The sequence below is a fragment of the Ascidiella aspersa genome, chromosome 7 (assembly GCF_963924565.1).
Source record: "Ascidiella aspersa chromosome 7, kaAscAspe10.2, whole genome shotgun sequence".
Lineage (NCBI taxonomy): Eukaryota > Metazoa > Chordata > Ascidiacea > Phlebobranchia > Ascidiidae > Ascidiella > Ascidiella aspersa.
In genome coordinates this window covers 12,156,446-12,173,859 of record NC_139453.1, presented here as the reverse complement: position 1 = coordinate 12,173,859, position 17,414 = coordinate 12,156,446, and the positions used below count along the sequence as shown (strand labels likewise).

Genomic DNA, 17,414 nt, shown 5'->3' with positions numbered 1-17,414 from the left:
TGATTAACAAACTATGATGAATTAATTGGGGATTGGACAAATTCATGGAATTTATAGGAAAATTAAAAAAAATTAATTTCACTTGGAATAAATAAGTATTCTATCAGTAATCTATGCCCAAGGTCACTGATGCGCTCAGGAAACGTCAATCATGCGTAACCCAACATTGAAATTACAATAACCATTAACCAACAATATTAAAGTTTTAAAGTTTAAACCAATGATGGTTCATTGATTAAACTGTTTTAATATACAATATTTAAACTAAAAGGTGTTTGCAGGAAAGGTAGTATATAAGCGTTCTTTATTTTTTTGTATTTTAGTCAGGACAAGCTAATGTTAAAACGCCCAAAACCTAGACAAAAAGGTGGCTTGTTCCCACAACTTAGCCACAGCAATTTATTAAACATATCTGTGTTGTGTTAATGGAACAACAACAGAACGGCAATCAACTTACAGAAATAGCGTATGGTCCAGGGTTCAGTACTAACAGTCAGCATAATAACATTTGTCTGCCAGATAATTCCTTGGCGTTTGGCCAACGACTTACACATCAGCTTGGCCATTGACTCGTTTAGCAGAGGCGTGTTAACAGGAGGTAATCCTGATTTGCCTGTTACTTTTAAGTGATCAATATTATATGATGACGAGGTCTGCATTGGATCTCATCACAAAGTTTGGTTATAAAACTTCGTATAAATAAATAAATGATAAAATGTCCACTACACACATTTCTATTACGGTATTTACTTGAATCGGATGTTCGGTATAACAAAAAATGACTTTGTATCAGACATACCTATGGATACTATTGGAAAACAAAGCTATTAAATAAATAAATCTTTTGATTGCATGACGTAGTGCAATAGGTGCATTTTTAAAGCCAAACAACTAAAAATGGACTCAATTGAAAGCTTGGCAAATCAAATGGACCATCTGTTATCCACAACTCTGGCACGTCCATGTGAATTTGCTCACTACATTTTAGTCATATCTGCTATCAAACAAACATGGGGTAAGTTAAAAAGTATAAGTTTCTTGTCTTGTTGTACTTGCTTGTTTGAGTTTTTTATGTTGTTTTTCTGTGGACTTTATACCTCTGAATTTGAAACTTAATTGTATAGATTAGAACATACTGCAGCTTCTTAATTTTTGTTTTGCCAATAAAATATGTGTATTTACTTTCAAAAATTAGAATCTGCACGAATACGATGCCAGCCAATGACCACGTATGGCATGTCAATGATCTGCTGTTTTGGAGGTTCCTCTGTTGTCAACTTGCTGTGTGGCAATCCCATGCTTTCCCCATTTACAAACACAATGGTAATAAACAATGATATAAGATAAATATATATTTACTGCACAATTTGTTCATGATATTCAGATTTTTAAATGGCTGATTAAATATATGAAGTTTACATATCACTCGACTTTAAAGTGGACTTTTTAGTAAGGTTTATGAAGATTTATTAGTTTATGTTGTCTACTTATGTACTTAAGTCTCTCCTGCTTGCCTCCTTGGTCTGGTGGCTTGTCTTCTACTTCCCAATGGACTTGTTCGGTTCGGTCACAAAATGGTTGCCAATCAACCTGGTTATTATTATCATGAAAGAAATTATCCGTACAAGAAAAATACAAAAAGGTGAAGATTTAATTTTTTCTAATTTGCTTCTATCCTTAACAGATTGTTGGTAATTTATGTGTACACTCTATATTTTACCCTGTTTGCTAACACTTTCATGCTTGTGCACTGTGTGATCAATTTTTAATGTAATGTTGATGCACTGAATTTTTGACAACAATTCACAGGTTTGGCAATCAGCAGACCAGTCTACCCAACGTCTTTTTTTCTTACTAGTCTTCTTGGTATGTTGGGAGCATGTGGAGGCGGATTTATAAAGACTGGATCACTGGTCTTGGCATCGCAATGGAATAGCAACTCCATCAAAACATTTACATTCTCAACGTAAGTCCCATTTTTCGTCAGTCCAATACCGCATCATTAATGTGTAAAGTTAACTTTAGTTTAAGAAGTTGCTAATAGCCCCACATGGGTGTTAAAAAACTTTAGAAAAATTTTTTTTGAAAAAGATTATTTTTTGCCAAAATATGTTGCTTAATATTTGTGATATAACTTGTATTATGTTGTCACAGTGTTACAAAGACTTGTCTGCTGTTTTCAGTCTTGTACAACCTTCAAATGGAAGGTTACCTAAATCTATCCATTAAGGTTATTGCCCTGATTCAGGCCACTTGTCTTTCAGCAATCATGGTGAGTTAACAATGAATTAACATCTCTTCTTTCGATTTTTAAAACATTCATATTTCAATTTTTAGGAGTCAAATTGCTGTTTTAATTTTGTAAAATTGCGTTTGTTAATTTGTAAGTTTCTAACTTTTCACCATTTTAAAAAAAATATGCAGCATTTCTTGTTTCCTGTTATTTTTATAACCTTTTTGTGTTTGCAGGTTAGCAGCAAATTTGGAATTGCCCTAAACCCTTACAGTGCAGTTGAGTCACTTGTTTGTGCCCTTTTTGTGGACTACAGTGCCTTTTCTAGCACTACAACTGTAAGCGACACGCCAGCCCCTTCTGTCTCTGCTAAGAAGCCAAAGCCAGAGCCAAAATCACTGAAACAAAAGAAAAAAGATTAAGATTTTATGAAAAGATATTTGCACCAATCCTAATTTGTGTATAAAAATTCATCATAATTTTTTATATTACATAGGCCTACTTAAATATTAAAAATTTGGATTTTTAACTGTTTTTGTACATCAGGAATCTTATCTAGATCATGCACGCGAGCTTTTTGCACGGTTTTCTGGAATGTGAAAACGCGTTTGGCTATTATGCCATTAATTTACAGGGTAAATCACGCCACAACAAATTTATTTATTTTACCTTGCTGCACAAATACCCTTATAAAAGTCCCGGAACAATTTTAACTGACTTCTACTTCGCAGCCCTAAAAAAAAATGTCTTCTCAGCTATGAACTAAACGCAGAGCACTTCCTTTACAGAAGAAATGTGCAGAGAATATTAATCATACTTTTGTTCGTTGTATTGCAATGTAATTTTAATATGCGTTATGCAATAGTAATTTGGTGCATTAGATTTTTAATGTTATTTTATTGGGATAGTCTACTTTTGTTTAATTTTAATTCTACGTAACAATTTGTGTTGCAGTAAATCAGATTTTTCGTTTACTTTGAAATAAAATGAGTCTGTAGCAAAAGCGTATATTTATTAGGACCTATGACAAAAACTATCCTTGTCTATATATTAGTCAAGCCGTAGGCCATTTTGATTAATTCAGAAATATAACCCTACCCCGCAGTAAATATGGCAGTATTATATCAAAGATACTAAACCAGGGGTCGGCAACCGTTTTAGCTAATAGAGTTGTGTTTAAGAGAACGCCATATAATATTTTTCAACATCTAGTTTAGTGTGTCAAAAATTTTGATTTTAAAACGGCGCCCTACCTCCAGGGGTGGGCAATTATTTTTAACGGCAGGCAGCATGAGAATTTTAAAATGTTGTGGCGTTAGAAAATAAGGATCTCAATTACACACAATGTGACGTGATACACTGACGGTATAAAACAACTGAGCTAACGAATTTGTTATTATGTTTGGAGGTGTGCATAAATGTACAATTTAAATAAATTTAAAAAGGTCACAAGACGAAAAAAATGCGACTATATTTGTTTTAAAATGAAAACTTTAATTTAGAGGGAGTCGTAAAGCATTGAGCACACTGCTTGATATATTGGCGTTTATCAAGTTGTGGGGCGCGTTGACTCAAAAATTAAGATTAAAAACATGACATTACCCTTGACGAAAGGTGAATCGGTATGTTTCAGAGTTTGGAAAACGGTCGCTATTTCCTTCATATTTTAAAGACGGGATACTTTCGACACGCAAAAATATACAAATATTAGGCGAAGTTTGTTAAACTAACGTTGGAGAGAGTGCCACAGTGGAGAGGACGCTATTTGTCTGTAAAGTTGCCAAAATTCACGTGGAACATACGAGGAAGACCGAAGCGAAAAAAAATTCCGTTTTAGTATTTAAAACAGGCTAAAAATCGAATTTAGTGAGGTCATGACTAGATCCGTCCCTGGAAAAAGTGTTTACGATACATGTATAAACTTGCCCTTGTTTTCGCTTAGACTATGCATTTTAAGGAAAATAAGACGCAAGCCGGATTAAACTGTTTGGCAGGCCGGATCCGTCCCGCGGGCCGTAATTGCCCAGGTCTAGTCTAACCTATCATGTCACAACAACGAATTTTGACTTATTTTTTGGGGTGTCGGATAGAAACAATATCTATTAGACAAGAATAAAATGTACTTAAATAAATATTTGTCTTAATATTATATAAATCAATATGTTTTTTGGAAAGTTCTCAATTCGTGCCCTTTCTCCAAACCCTCCACGCCTCCTATTTTACGAACTTGTAGAGAAACGACGCATGTCTGTTTGTGCTTGCGATTATTGCGTGTTCGCCTGGTAAAGTGTTAAATATCTCGATACTCTTTTTCTTTCCTGGCCGTTCTGGCAAATCCAGTCGGCATTTCGGCTTAGCTAATCCCCAACGCAGTCGCTCTTGTGCTATATAGGCCTAGTGTCACGCGGCTGCTTGATAAAAAAACTACAGTCAAGATGCATGCCTTACTTGCGAGACGTGTTTTTACTGAGCTGTAAGCAATTTCATTAAAAGCGAACTATGCTGAATTATGTGTAGGTAGGCCTGCCCTACGATAAATCTATAAGTGACCTGATAGTATGCTCATTGAAATGCTACGACAGTTTGTTGAGTTTCGATCTAGTGAAGTTCTGATAGCACGGTGGTCATGTCTTACCTGTTGAAATATACCAACTCCAGTACTGCACGACCGTGTTAGGTTGTTTACAACGAACTTTTTATTCAGGCGGTTTCGTTGCACTGGTTATTCTCGAAGCGATGCTAATAAGAGACCTCTGCAAAAAACGTAAATTGAAACGAAGCAACAACCACAGGTTGTGACGAACAGTGATGAAACACATGGCGCTACAGCTACGACCCATTGCACTTATTTATGGCGTTCATATCTTTGTGTCTAGATGTAGTAGAATTCATATAAACTGATATTACAGAAAATGCGAATGCGCTAGGAATTAACACTGATCTATGACAAATGTTTCATAGAGATCAGTGGAGTTTACTGGTCAGTAATTCACCTTGGTAGGCAGGATGCATACGGGAAAAGGAAATACGCCAGAACGTTTTTAAACAAACTTTTCGAGTACGGTACACACGCGAAACTAACACGTTTTAATTACTAATATAAACAAGTATATTCCATGCACGAATAATGACCAAGTGCCGACTTTTACGTTTAAAGTTGTTTTCATTTATCTTAATGTTTTAACATACAACTATGGTGATTTGCGAAAAAATATTTATAAAACATTTGTCCGATTATTATTTGTATTTTAGGTAATATTAGCACAAATATGTCCGGCGAGGGTTCAGTTTTAAGAGGACTAGTTCTTTTCAAAGAAAAGTGAATGTCCCATCGAGGACATTAAATAATCTCTAAATCATCCTTTATTTTTATTTATATCAATGCTTTTTTTTAAATAAGGGAAAGCATCAAATATTAAATTCAAACCTGGTAATGAGCTAGGTAGGCTACTTGTTTTTAATACTTCATAGGCTAGAACTAAAATTAATTACAAGTTACAATTCAAGAATTATTTTCTAAATTTTTTGATCCACGGTTTTAGGTTTCACGCTACTTGTAGTGCACCCGAACCGAAACTTTATGAGCCGGTTTTGAAACAACAATGGTCGAACCGAAGCTCAAACCGTACTTAATTGCTCCGAAACCGAAACCAAATCGTATTTAAAAAAAAAAATTTTTTCGGTACCTGAACCGGATAAGTCACATGGTTATGGCAATTCATTAAGGGGGGGTTGTAACTATCTTTATGTTGTTCAATGATGTTTAAATATGTAATATTTTTTTTACAAAAATGTCGGTTAGTAAAGTGTTTTAAAACTTACCTACATTTGCTGCCGTTATCGAGTTTGACTGGGTTTTCGCCCTAAATTAGCCTTTGGAAGAGTTATTTCGATGGAAGACGGCTAATTGGCAAATATTTTAAATATCTTTATGTTGTTCAGTGAATGTAAAATATGTAACATAACGAATTTAAAAACAACATTTATCGGCGAATAAAGCCTTCTCACTTTTTCGCTCCATAAATTGTGATAGATTTGGTCCTAAACTAGCCTTCGGAAAACTTATTTAAATGGAAGACGGCTAATGGTGCGAAATTTACTGTTGAGTGATGTTTAAATGTGTAATGTAGATATTTAAAAATAAATTGTCTGTGAGCAACGATGTTGAACCTATCTTCCTTTGTTCGAATTTCTATTACAAGTTGTGCAGTCTGTAAAAAATGGATTTTGCAAGTAAACAAAGAATGATTGAAACTACAGATTAGTATTATTATGTTCAGCACTGTTGATTTTTACTATATGGTTATTTTTAGTCACGAAATTATTGAGGAACAAGTTTGAATTGTGTTTCAACTTTTAAACCAGGTATGTTAGTCTTTATGGTAAACGGCAATTCAAATATTACAAAATTTCAAAAAAAAATTTTCGCCGAAATGAAAATGGTGTCAAAACTTAGTAAGTCCGAAATTAAAAAGTGTTTTTGGAACCTAAACTTTTTGAATTGAAGTTCAAGACATGTCGGAGGTTGGAAGACCTGTTGGCTGGACTCCAAAAAACGACTGGGAACCGGCTCAAAACGGAAAGGGTATGTCGTTTTTAAAGCAAATGTTATAGATGGGTGCCTTGCAGCTGAATAACAAGAAATAAATTGGATGCTGGTCTAGAATCCTATCACTTTTTACATAAGTAAAACGAATTTTGGCGCTGGTCTTAAATCTCACCACAGCGCTCAAAACAATTATTAAATTAACGCACAGTGTTTGGGTTAGGGTCAGGGTGCGGGTTAGCGTTTTGGTGTTGTTGGGTCAAGTAGCAAGTACTATTATTCAATTATGACATGCTTAACTCACCCAAACCCTAATGCTTACCCGCACCCTAACCCATTTTCCCAAATAATGTCCGTTGAGGTAGGATTCTAGACCAGCGCACGACTTTTGAAACATGAAATAAAAATAATAATAACATATACGGGACAATGAATATGATAATAATACTTCCTACAACATTTTTGTCCGTTTATATTTCTAACATTAGTTAGGTTAAGGTGTGAGTTTGTGTTCCGGTGGTTTAAGTAAAAGGCCAAATAGTATAATATAATTATATAAAGATTAGTGAAACACTGTCTAGTGCTTGCAGCATCAAATGGTTTTCTGTATTTTCAGTAGAAAGAGAGTTTCTGTATTGATTTTTCATCAACTATAAAACTTTTCAGAGAAACAAGAAAAGGAGAAATCTAAAAGTCCTTCCAAGTTGGATATGGTATGTTGTAGACAAAGGGTGGTCCTTTTACTTCTGTTTGATATATCTTTGTCAGACCGTGAGGCAATTCTGAATCTGGTTAATGCTACATGCCACACTGTTGAAACATTGTCAAATGATGTTTTTTTATATTATTTAAAAGAATTTCATGTCATTATAAAACTATTTGCAAAAAAACTAACACATAAATTGTTTTTTTGAAAGTATGGTAAGTATTAGGCACCAGTTCTATTTTGTGAATGTTTTTTCGTTTTCAATTTTCGTTAAAACTTACCTAAGTCCTTGAAAATGTTATGTCGAACCGGTGGTAACACTAAATTGTGTGCAAAAATTAAAAACCTCAGCTTGAGATGTCCTGACACCTGCGTACGGTACCAAACAGTTGATCTCAGAAGGAAGTGGATCTAGTAATCATGCAAGCAGGTGAAGACGCTATTCTGTGTGCACTGTTTGCCGGTGTGTGCAGGCCTTGTTATCAAAAGGCTTTTAAATGATTGATAATCAGGTTTTCATTCAATTGCACTTTTTACTCATAAAAATTGTAAGATACAGAATTTTAGTACAGAATTTTAACGCAATCAATAAGTAATGTTTTAATTGATTGAAAACCTGGAGGTAGGTATGGCCAAGTTCAAAGTTCAAATATAAGCCAGAAAATAAATCCGTTCAATGGTTTAACTGCTTGACAAGTTTTTTCGGCTCTGACTGAGTTTTTGTTGTTTTTATGGTGCAGTAAGATATTTGCAAAAGTGTTTCTTGTGCAAGCAGAATGGCTTTGAACTTGATATCACATATAACCATCGGTTATTGTTTGACACAAAGCGTCTTAACTTACTGCTCTAAAAATTGATCATAACTCAAAGCCTTTTTTAATGTACTTTATTCTGACTGTACAACTTGTCAATCTATTATTATTTTTTTATTCAAACTTTGTTTTTCTAGATGGCGGAGAATCCAGATAAAAGTGAATCTGAAAAATCTGAGGTAGTAAGTTTTTTTTAATTGTTTTACTATTTTCTTGCAATCACATTGTTTTTCTGTAGAATGATGAACAATCAAAAGCTGAAAGTCCTGTTGCCCGAAAGAAAGTTAAGAGAGACCACCTCCGAAAGTAAGTGTATGTTTTGCATGTACATAGATTTTGGGGTGCCAAGGGTGATCTAAGCACCCCTAGAAGCTTGGTGTGCTCAGTCTCTGTAAATCAGGGGTGGTCAACTTATGCCCGGTGTGCCAGATTTGGCCCGCCAACGCAAAGAAAACATTTATCAAGCAATTAAAGTGTAAAATACCAAAAGTTAAATATCTTACTCCACTTACAAACTGATTTTTTCAGCGAGCATTTAGTGACGTCATATTTAGTGAAAGATTATGAGCACCCTTTTGGAAAACAAAAGTTGGTGTTTATGTGTATTTGTATAAAACTCGACAGATATTAAAAGTAACTTACTAAAAACTTAACAAATAACAAAGAAGTGTGTATGTAAAGTGGATTGTCTAAATACTCTGGTATTTTGCACTTGACTAATCATGTCACATCACATTATTTTGGTTGTCTGGTGAGCACAGGGGCGTATCCAGATGTCCAAAAAGGGAGGGTTACAAATTTAAACTTAGGGAATTCCCCGTTTTTCTCTGACGTTATTGACATTATAAAATCGTGACGGGTATGACGTCATAAAATAGTGATTGTGATGACGCCATAAATAAATAAAAACTAATCAGAAAACATTCATTAACGTCCAGCAAAAGCGAATCTTTTGACGCAAAGCAAAGAGGTGCGTCTCCAACAATCCTGCCAGGCGCCAGCTGCAAAACCGCTTCAGGTATGCTAAATTGCAAGCACGTCTCTCGCAACCTGGAATACTAAACAAATATCGTTTTCCCGGGTGTCATTCGATTAGCACAACATCTGCGCCGGGCTGTGGGCATTGGGCAAGTTAGCTAAATTACAAGCACTTCTTGCAGACTTTCACCAACATCAGATATCAGCGTAGACAGCGAACAGGGTGGAACATCAGCTGCGCCGAACTCAACGTTTTTAGAGAGAAAAAACGAAAACTGCTTGATTTATTAGGTTTAATTGTCAAACACACTTGCTGATCAGCCAACCCAAACGAATAACTGCGTTAACAGCCAACCAGACAAGAAACTAAAAACGGTGTTCTGCGTTTGATTTTGGTTTCGCATTAGCTTAAGACGCGTGACCTAATTACATTAAAAACATTGCCGCTTAGGACTTACAACAAAGGCAAAAAAATTTCGCGCTTTGCGCAAACTTGGTTTTGTTAGGTTTATGTGTCTTTGTTTTCAACAAATCTATCCCAAATTTAGGTAATATGCATACTATGCGACATGTTGCACTGTAACTGTGACAATTTCTATTAAATTTTATTATAAATATCATTATTTCAAGCAATATAAATTGGAAATTTATCTTAATTTATCCAAAGAATATTTTTTGCAAGGTTCATACATTCCTTAGGCGAACACATCGTGTAGATTTAAGGGTGCGACCAAAAACCGAAGAATTTACGCCAAAAATGCTTGTTACCAGAAGGCACGTAAGATTCTGCCAGCTTGGTTAAAACAGATAAAAAATATGGGAAACGCGTTGCCCGTCCTTTTGCCTAGTTTGCAATAGATGTAGCGGGCCAGATGATTTACATTAGCAGCCCGTTCTGGCCTGTGGGCATAGGTTTCCCACCCCTGATCTAGAATAACAAATCCAGAATAATGGCATACTTTAGTGCTACAAGGAAATAAATCAACAAACAAATAACTAATCTAGAGAAAAAAAATCCAGAATATTGAATTCTCCTACGTTTTTACTATTTTAACTTAATACGGGTTTCATTCATAATAAAACCCTGATGATGAAACACCATTTATTTGAAAACAATTTGCTTACATATTTATATTGCAATGAAAAAGCAATTTACAAATTGTTAAAATTCATTTGGTGTGCAACCCCTGTCCGGACTTATATGTTCATCAACTATACCAGATCTTTCTGATTTAACACAGCCCAAATCACTAGCAAGTGTGGCAAATAAATGGGGTGCAAACACTTATTAAACTAAACAAATAGTAGTTAAAAAACAAACTTTGCAGTTATTTAACTTCACATGTTTAATTGAGATGTAAAATATACATAGGGCAGCATAACAGCAGAAATGACACTAAACTTAGTATGGAATCTTTCAAGTACCTATAAAAACTCAAATATTGTGAGCCTGCACCCCCAAAAAGTTGATTGGTGCCACTTTACGGTTAAGAACCACTCCTTTAAGTTCATATAAAATAGTTTTACTATTTCATTTACAATCAACTTAACTACATGAACAAAAATTCTATACAGCTATGATCTCAAATCAATAAAAAGAATAAACAACACTAGAATGACGATTTCCAGCTATAAAAGATCTTATATGATTGTCAAATTACGAGAACCACTGTTTCAATACAAGGCTCCTAGTATAATAGTTTAAGTTATATTTCAAAATTGATTAGTGTATTTATAAACTAATACTCTCGCCATCACAGGCGTAGTTCTGATGATGAATCAAGCGATGATGGCAACAGCAAAAAAACAAAATCAAAAAAGGATAGAAAACGATCAAGGTTAGAAAAACAATAAAAATGTCTGTTGTTTTCATGGCGTCTATTTATTTTGTTGTGTCCTTCAAATAAAAAAGTAAAATGTTTATTATATAAATCACTATTTCTATACCTATTTTTTCTTGCTTTTTCATCGTAAATTTTACACTTAGGTCACCAAAGCACAGACACCGCAGCAGGAGCAGAAGCAAGCATCGTACTCGCGAGCGCAGGAGAAAAAGTAGAAGCCGTAGCCGGAAAAAAAGTTCAAGTCCTAGAAGAGAATCTAGGTAAACCAACGGTTTGAGGTTATTAGACCAGATGTGCTTGTATACCTGGCAGGCAAAGTTTTTTTTATTTATTAATATTTTTTGTAGTTTTTTAGGGATTTTAACCTGTTTTCTTCAATGTTTATCTCAATGATGAGTTTATGTGAAAATTATATTTTAAGGTCCAAGCGTAAATCTTCTGAGCAACCAAAAGAGAGTTTAAATTCGAGCAAAGAGGAAATTCAAAATCAAAGGTATGGCTCGTTTTATGGTAATAAGAAAAGTTTGGAACCATGTGGCTACAACTTCCCGCTGAATCAACTTTAAATTTATAAATGTTTTCTTTTCAGTGACGGAAATACAAAGGCTACATCCAATTCTCCTGAGCAACGTGCTGAGTCAACGAAAGCATCCAGATCACGATCTGAAGGTAGAAAGAAAAAATCTACTTCACCAAGTGCTAAACAAAAATCACGCTCACGCAGTCGTAAAAGGAAATCTAGATCACGTAGCAGAAAAAGAAGATCACGGAGCCGCAAACGCTCACATAGCAGAAAACGCAAATCCCGATCACGTAGTCGAAAAAGAAGGTCCCGCTCGCGTAGCCGCAAGCGAAGATCTCGTTCTAGGAGTAGAAGAAGGAAATCACGATCTCGTAGTCGTAAACGAAGATCACGCTCACGCAGTCGCCGAAGGAGATCTCAATCACGAAGTAAAAAAAGAAAATCACGTTCCCGTAGTCGCAAAAGAAGATCAAGATCAAGAAGTAGAAAAAGGAGATCTAGATCCCGCAGCAGAAAGAGGCGCTCAAGATCAAGAAGCACAAAGAGGAAATCTAGATCCCGTGATAGGCCATCTAGATCACGCAGGTACTGTTGCCTGTTTGAAAAATAATGTTTTCTGTTGGCCTATGACATTGTTGCATTATTGTTACTTAATATTTATGCAACAATTTTGTTGGGAGGTTAACACGGATAATATCTAATTTTTTTATTAATGGTATATATACTTAAAAATTACAGTGACAGTGGCCAAGTGGTTCACAACCAAAAAACATTGGGAAGAAGTGCTCTAAACAAGCAAAGTGCAGTTATCTTAAATTTTGTCAAGAATTTTTTTTTTTTTTTATATAAGTGTGCTATTACTTTTATTTTATTTAGACTGCTTTAATTCACTAACCCCAAAAATGTCAAGACTTTAATTCACACAGATTTTTTTAGGAAATAAACAAAGAATACATTTTTTTATTATTCAAATCTTTTTGTTAACCAGGTCCCGTCGCTCCTCTTCAGCATCCCCCTACAGGTTCGGGTATGACAAAGCGATGGATGCTCAGGAGCGCCTTGCAAGGAGGCTGGAACGTGCAAAGGAGCTCACCAAGATTAAGAAAGAGGAAGAAATGAAAAAGCTTGAAGAGCAGGGAATTTTGGGCTTAAAAGATGACAAGCTGAAAGGTGCGTGCTGTTTTTCATAACAATGGTTGATTGTTTCGTGCTGTTTAATACCTAGTTTTTGTGGTGTTTAATTTATTTCAGTGGCACTTTGCCATTTAAATGTTTTAACAGTTAGTTACTATTTTAACAAAACAATTCCTGGTGTTATATTCCCTCTTATTTTTTGCCGTATGTTTTTGTTGCAAGCGAGAGACAATATTTTTTTAATACAAAGAAGGTCATTTCTCCTAGACAGAGAAAAAAGCTTTTGTTTAATAGTCTTTTTACAATTTGTTTAATTTTCGCAAAATTTTGGCAGAATTTTCAAAATACTGCGTTCAATGCCGCCGTATGTTACTGGTTTTTATTATGTAATATGCATGGAGTGCGAGTGCTTATTTAGTTTATCCTTTCAGAAACAACACATAGATAACACTACAATTAGGTGACATGTTAAATTGCCACTACTATTTATTTAAATCATAATCTGTATCATGCACAAAAAAAGTTTTTTTAAGTACCCAGAAATTACCTGTTATACCTAGCTTTTTACACAGTTAACTTATGTGAGGGCAAAATGCAATAAAAATTCACCATAAACCAATAGAAATACTGGCCCCTCAGCAACATTCCTTTTCAAGTTACACTTTTTGTTTTTGCAGAGGCGATTGAAAAGGCGGCGTTGATGCTTGTGTCATCTTCCCAACCAGCTGGCAGCCAGACAGCAATGAGTGCCCAGGTACGTGCCAGTGTTAGCTTGACTACAAACTAAGGCATGTTCAAAACTTTAATAGACTGGTGCAATCATCACCTGTTTTACCCAGGAGCGTATCCAGAAATCCCATAAGGGGTGGGGGTTACGAATTTTCAACTTAGTGATTTCCCCGTATTTCCGACTGACGTTAATGACGTCATAAAATAGTGACGGGTATGACGTTATCAAATAGTGATTGTAATGACGTAATAAATAAATAAATAAAAACTAATCAAAACCATCGATTAACGTCCAGCAATAGCGAAACTTTAGACACAAAGCGAACACGTGCTGCGTCGTCAACAATCATGCCAGGCGCCAGCTGCAAAACCGCTTCGTATGCAACGGTTAACTTTAGGCGGTAGACTAAACAAAGACCGTGAAATATGTGTGATTGATTTTGGTAGATCCATGTACGGGAGTACGCTAAATTGCAAGCACGTCTCTTGCAACCTGGAATACTAAACGAATATCGTTTTCCCCGCGTGTTATTCTGGACAGCTAGCCCTTCTGAAGCTGCTTTTTGATTACGGCTTACTTATCATTAGTACACTAAAGGCCATTGCAGACTTACCGAGTCTGTTGATTAATGCTGCAAGCAAGGCATGCTAGAAAAACAGCTAGCCTGCAGCAGTGCTGCGGTGTCGGACGAAGGACTCGGTTTGTTTTGCTGGAGTCAACTGGAGTTCGATGTGCGCATGCGCAGTTCCAAATTTTAAAACTGATATTGACGCCAACTGTAAATCGTAAAAGTATAATAGCAAATAGTTTCCAGCAATGTATAGTGAGTAAATGAATTAAATGACACCTTTATGCGGGGATTGCTGAAAATCCACCTTAATTGAACTGCGCAAATTGGTTGAATACATAATGTAGAGTCGGAGTCTGATTTTGGTCTCGCAAAGGAGCACATTTAGCCGGAGTCGGTCTGAACTTTGGTTTATTTTATTGGCCGTAGTAGGCTTCAGGAGTTGGATTTGGGGTATTTTAAGCGACGTCGTAGCCCTGACCTGTAGTGAGGTTCAAACTCATGACCTCCGGCCAATACCGGGACCATCACTCTACCAACTGAGCTACAGGTTTAGAGAGGAGGGAATCAAGAAACAACAAACATAAGCCAGTTTCAGAAGAGCTAGATCACAGTTACAGGCTAGTTGTTTTTCTAGCCTGTCTTGCTTGCATCATTGATTGACAGATTTGGGGAATCTGTGATGGCTTTTGGTCTACCAATAACTAAAAAGACTGCAAAAATAATTGTATTTGTATGGTCCAAGTTAGCAAAACTTTTACTATAATTTAAAATTAAGCTTCCCTTTCCTAAATATTTACAAAAGAAAGTAATTTGAAGCGTTTTTTTGCTAAGAATATCACCCTATTTGAATTTATGACATTTGAAAAATGGAACAACTACAACCAAAAAAAGTAGAAATATACCATTCATAAAATTTCAATTATTTAAAATAATAATTAAGCCATCTTATATTTGAAATATTGGCAAGTTTATGTTCAGTTGTTATCTGAAAACAGTTGGAATCCAGGTTATCAAATATCACATTTTTCAGCAACAATTGGTCGTAAAATAAGTAGGAACGATAGGACGTGTCATACAATAAAAAAATTGGTTATTTTTGTCCAATCAATGAAAATTTTTACGGCTCTCAATCCGTACCCTAGCTATTTTCCGACCCAAACATGGCAACATGCAAAGCTACTATAATCTGGCTGAAATCCAAAATATGTAAAAAAGGAGCAATCATAAATGTTTGTATTTGACTTTGTAGACTTGTCGCACAAATTCAAGTTATTTAGTTTAGTTTTTGACAGCAAGCAGCATGGCCGAAAAAGTAGTGATATTTAAAATGGTTAATGGCCATTTGAAGTGCAATGGAAATTAGCACTTAGAATCTTAACTTCTGTTGCATAAGCGATTTATCTAGACACCGGGTTTTATCGCAGGCCACCGCACAAATGGAGTTGCTTAAAGCGAAGGCTGAAGCAGAAACGGGCATTACAGTCCCCAACTATTACAACCCGATGGTGGTCAACCCGATGACGTACGCCCAGCAGCAGGCAAAGCGAAAGAAGCTCTGGGCTAAAAAGGACGTGAGTGACCATGCTACTTTTCTAGATCAACAAAGAAAGAAACCGCGCTTAAAAAACGTGAACTAAAACACATAAAGCATAAGCCTATAAACGTAAATCAAAAGCTTTCCCTGGCCAACTCAAGCCGCCCATTTAATCTTTAAACAAAGGTTGCCGTCAAGGTAGTTCAAGAAGCAGCTAAAAATGTAAGATACACTAAGCCATCCTCCAATACTGATTAATGCGTTAAGCTTTAAAAACCTATAAGTCAGCTACCACATAGTGAAGCTACAACAAAAACAAAAACGACGGAAAGGACGATTTATATGGTGAAACTCCACAGAGGATGAACAAAACTTAAAAAAACTTTAAAAAAACTCTATTGAAGGCAAAATATAAACAACCAAAATTTTAACTTTCAACTAAGAGTAGGCCCGAAAACTCGTGCTCTTTGTCTGCTAGGAGCCAGAGGAGAGTGAACCTGAGAAGGAGAAGGCTAACCAACCGTCGGTGTGGAGCAAAATGTCGTTGGGAGACAACAAGAGTGACGAGAAGTTTGCCAAACTCATGGGCATCAAGCAAACTGATCTGGTGAGTTGCTAGCGCAATGAACACGATTTTTTCAGTAAAACTTTACAACTTTGCGAGAAAATGTAAACACGGAGGATGCACCCAATTTGCAATAAGCCACCAGTGTTCAGGAAATAGATGACGTGTCTCTTTTGCCAAAAATTAGAATTAAGGCTCGCATTGCTCGGAACATCGCGCTTCCTGTTTGCGGCTAAAAGATAACGTTTTTGTTGTTGTTTAAGCCGAAGCCAACCGAAGGTGACGAGACGGTGAAAAAGCAAAAAGAGCTAATGAGTAACCTTGATATGCAGTACGAGCAAGCAAGGGTAACAACCCACACGCAGGTAAAGCCGATTTACAATATTGTAACCTCACTAGCGTTATTCCAACCTTGTATGAAACTCTACTTTTGTTGTATGTGTTAATACCCAACTTTATATTAAATCGATGTATAAACACATCAATTGTAAAACTTACTACAGGTTCTAATGTTAAACACTCGTGTAATTGACCGAGTTTACATTTCATGTAGCTGGTACATTAATTATCTTAACATATATTAACTAAACAAATGGAAAAAGCCATTGCAAAGAAACGCTGAAGAGCAAAAAGGGCTGGAAATTTTAAAACTGAACGATTAATAAACTACGATTTTCAGCGCGGCGTAGGCCTGGGCTTCGCGTCAGCTTTAATCAACCCGAATGTGGCGGCAGTCCATCAAGTGAATCAGCAACTTGCCGGAGCAGCAAACGCAAACAACCCGACCACCACCTAAAAAGCGTAGTCTCCAAGATCTGTGGCTCAAATCCCGGACCCGACTTTTTCTAAAGAAAGAAATGTTGGCCAACTTCAACCGCCCCGATAAAGTTTTTACCCTCTGTGTACTGTATTTCCGTATTTTAGCTGATTTTGGATAAGTGGCCAAAAGAGGTTTTTGTCCCGAGAGTTACTACTGATTTTTCAGTAAAAGGCGTTACAAAGATACGCAAAATGTGTTGTTTTAAGTCCGATAAAATTAGATCATCCATAACAGCTTTAAACAAATCAAATTAAAAAAAATGTGTAACGTGTGTTCTTCTAGCCTGCTATGGTAATGACAGTATCCCCTAATTATCCAAATTGTTTTTATCCTCTGTACGGGATGTGTGTTGTTAATAAACAAAGCGTGTACCAACTGGTTTGTTGTTTTATACATGAAACCATTTAGGCCAGTTTTT

General features: G+C 35.9%; 2 protein-coding genes across 2 annotated transcripts; both read left to right on the top strand.

Annotated features, from left to right (window-relative positions):
• The first annotated feature begins 852 nt into the window (after window positions 1–852).
• LOC146137837 (trimeric intracellular cation channel type 1B.1-like) lies at window positions 853–3,230 on the top strand. Its single transcript, XM_083393239.1, has 6 exons — window positions 853–1,015; window positions 1,196–1,323; window positions 1,501–1,642; window positions 1,810–1,966; window positions 2,155–2,272; window positions 2,470–3,230. Exons 1-6 carry the CDS (start codon window positions 898–900, stop codon window positions 2,653–2,655), a joined length of 849 nt encoding a protein of 282 aa, XP_083249365.1. The 5' UTR covers window positions 853–897; the 3' UTR covers window positions 2,656–3,230.
• A 3,437-nt stretch (window positions 3,231–6,667) lies between these two features.
• On the top strand, window positions 6,668–17,364 carry LOC146137836 (uncharacterized). The gene is made up of 14 exons (XM_083394450.1): window positions 6,668–6,818; window positions 7,446–7,492; window positions 8,435–8,476; window positions 8,536–8,603; window positions 11,036–11,113; window positions 11,263–11,379; window positions 11,541–11,612; window positions 11,709–12,202; window positions 12,651–12,812; window positions 13,454–13,530; window positions 15,502–15,648; window positions 16,099–16,218; window positions 16,440–16,541; window positions 16,856–17,364. Exons 1-14 carry the CDS (start codon window positions 6,749–6,751, stop codon window positions 16,970–16,972), a joined length of 1,713 nt encoding a protein of 570 aa, XP_083250576.1. The 5' UTR covers window positions 6,668–6,748; the 3' UTR covers window positions 16,973–17,364.
• Window positions 17,365–17,414: the final 50 nt, after the last annotated feature.

What these genes read in the sequence shown, in the direction of transcription:
- LOC146137837 (XM_083393239.1), top strand. Translation starts at nt 898, where the DNA reads ATGGACTCAATTGAAAGCTTGGCAAATCAAATGGACCATCTGTTATCC. An exon ending in TACAAGAAAAATACAAAAAG is followed by an intron (nt 1,643 to 1,809) that starts GTGAAGATTTAA and finishes AACAATTCACAG; the next exon opens with GTTTGGCAATCAGCAGACCA. An exon ending in AAAACATTTACATTCTCAAC is followed by an intron (nt 1,967 to 2,154) that starts GTAAGTCCCATT and finishes ATGTTGTCACAG; the next exon opens with TGTTACAAAGACTTGTCTGC.
- LOC146137836 (XM_083394450.1), top strand. Translation starts at nt 6,749, where the DNA reads ATGTCGGAGGTTGGAAGACCTGTTGGCTGGACTCCAAAAAACGACTGG. An exon ending in AAGAGAGACCACCTCCGAAA is followed by an intron (nt 8,604 to 11,035) that starts GTAAGTGTATGT and finishes TCGCCATCACAG; the next exon opens with GCGTAGTTCTGATGATGAAT. An exon ending in AAAAGATGACAAGCTGAAAG is followed by an intron (nt 12,813 to 13,453) that starts GTGCGTGCTGTT and finishes TTGTTTTTGCAG; the next exon opens with AGGCGATTGAAAAGGCGGCG.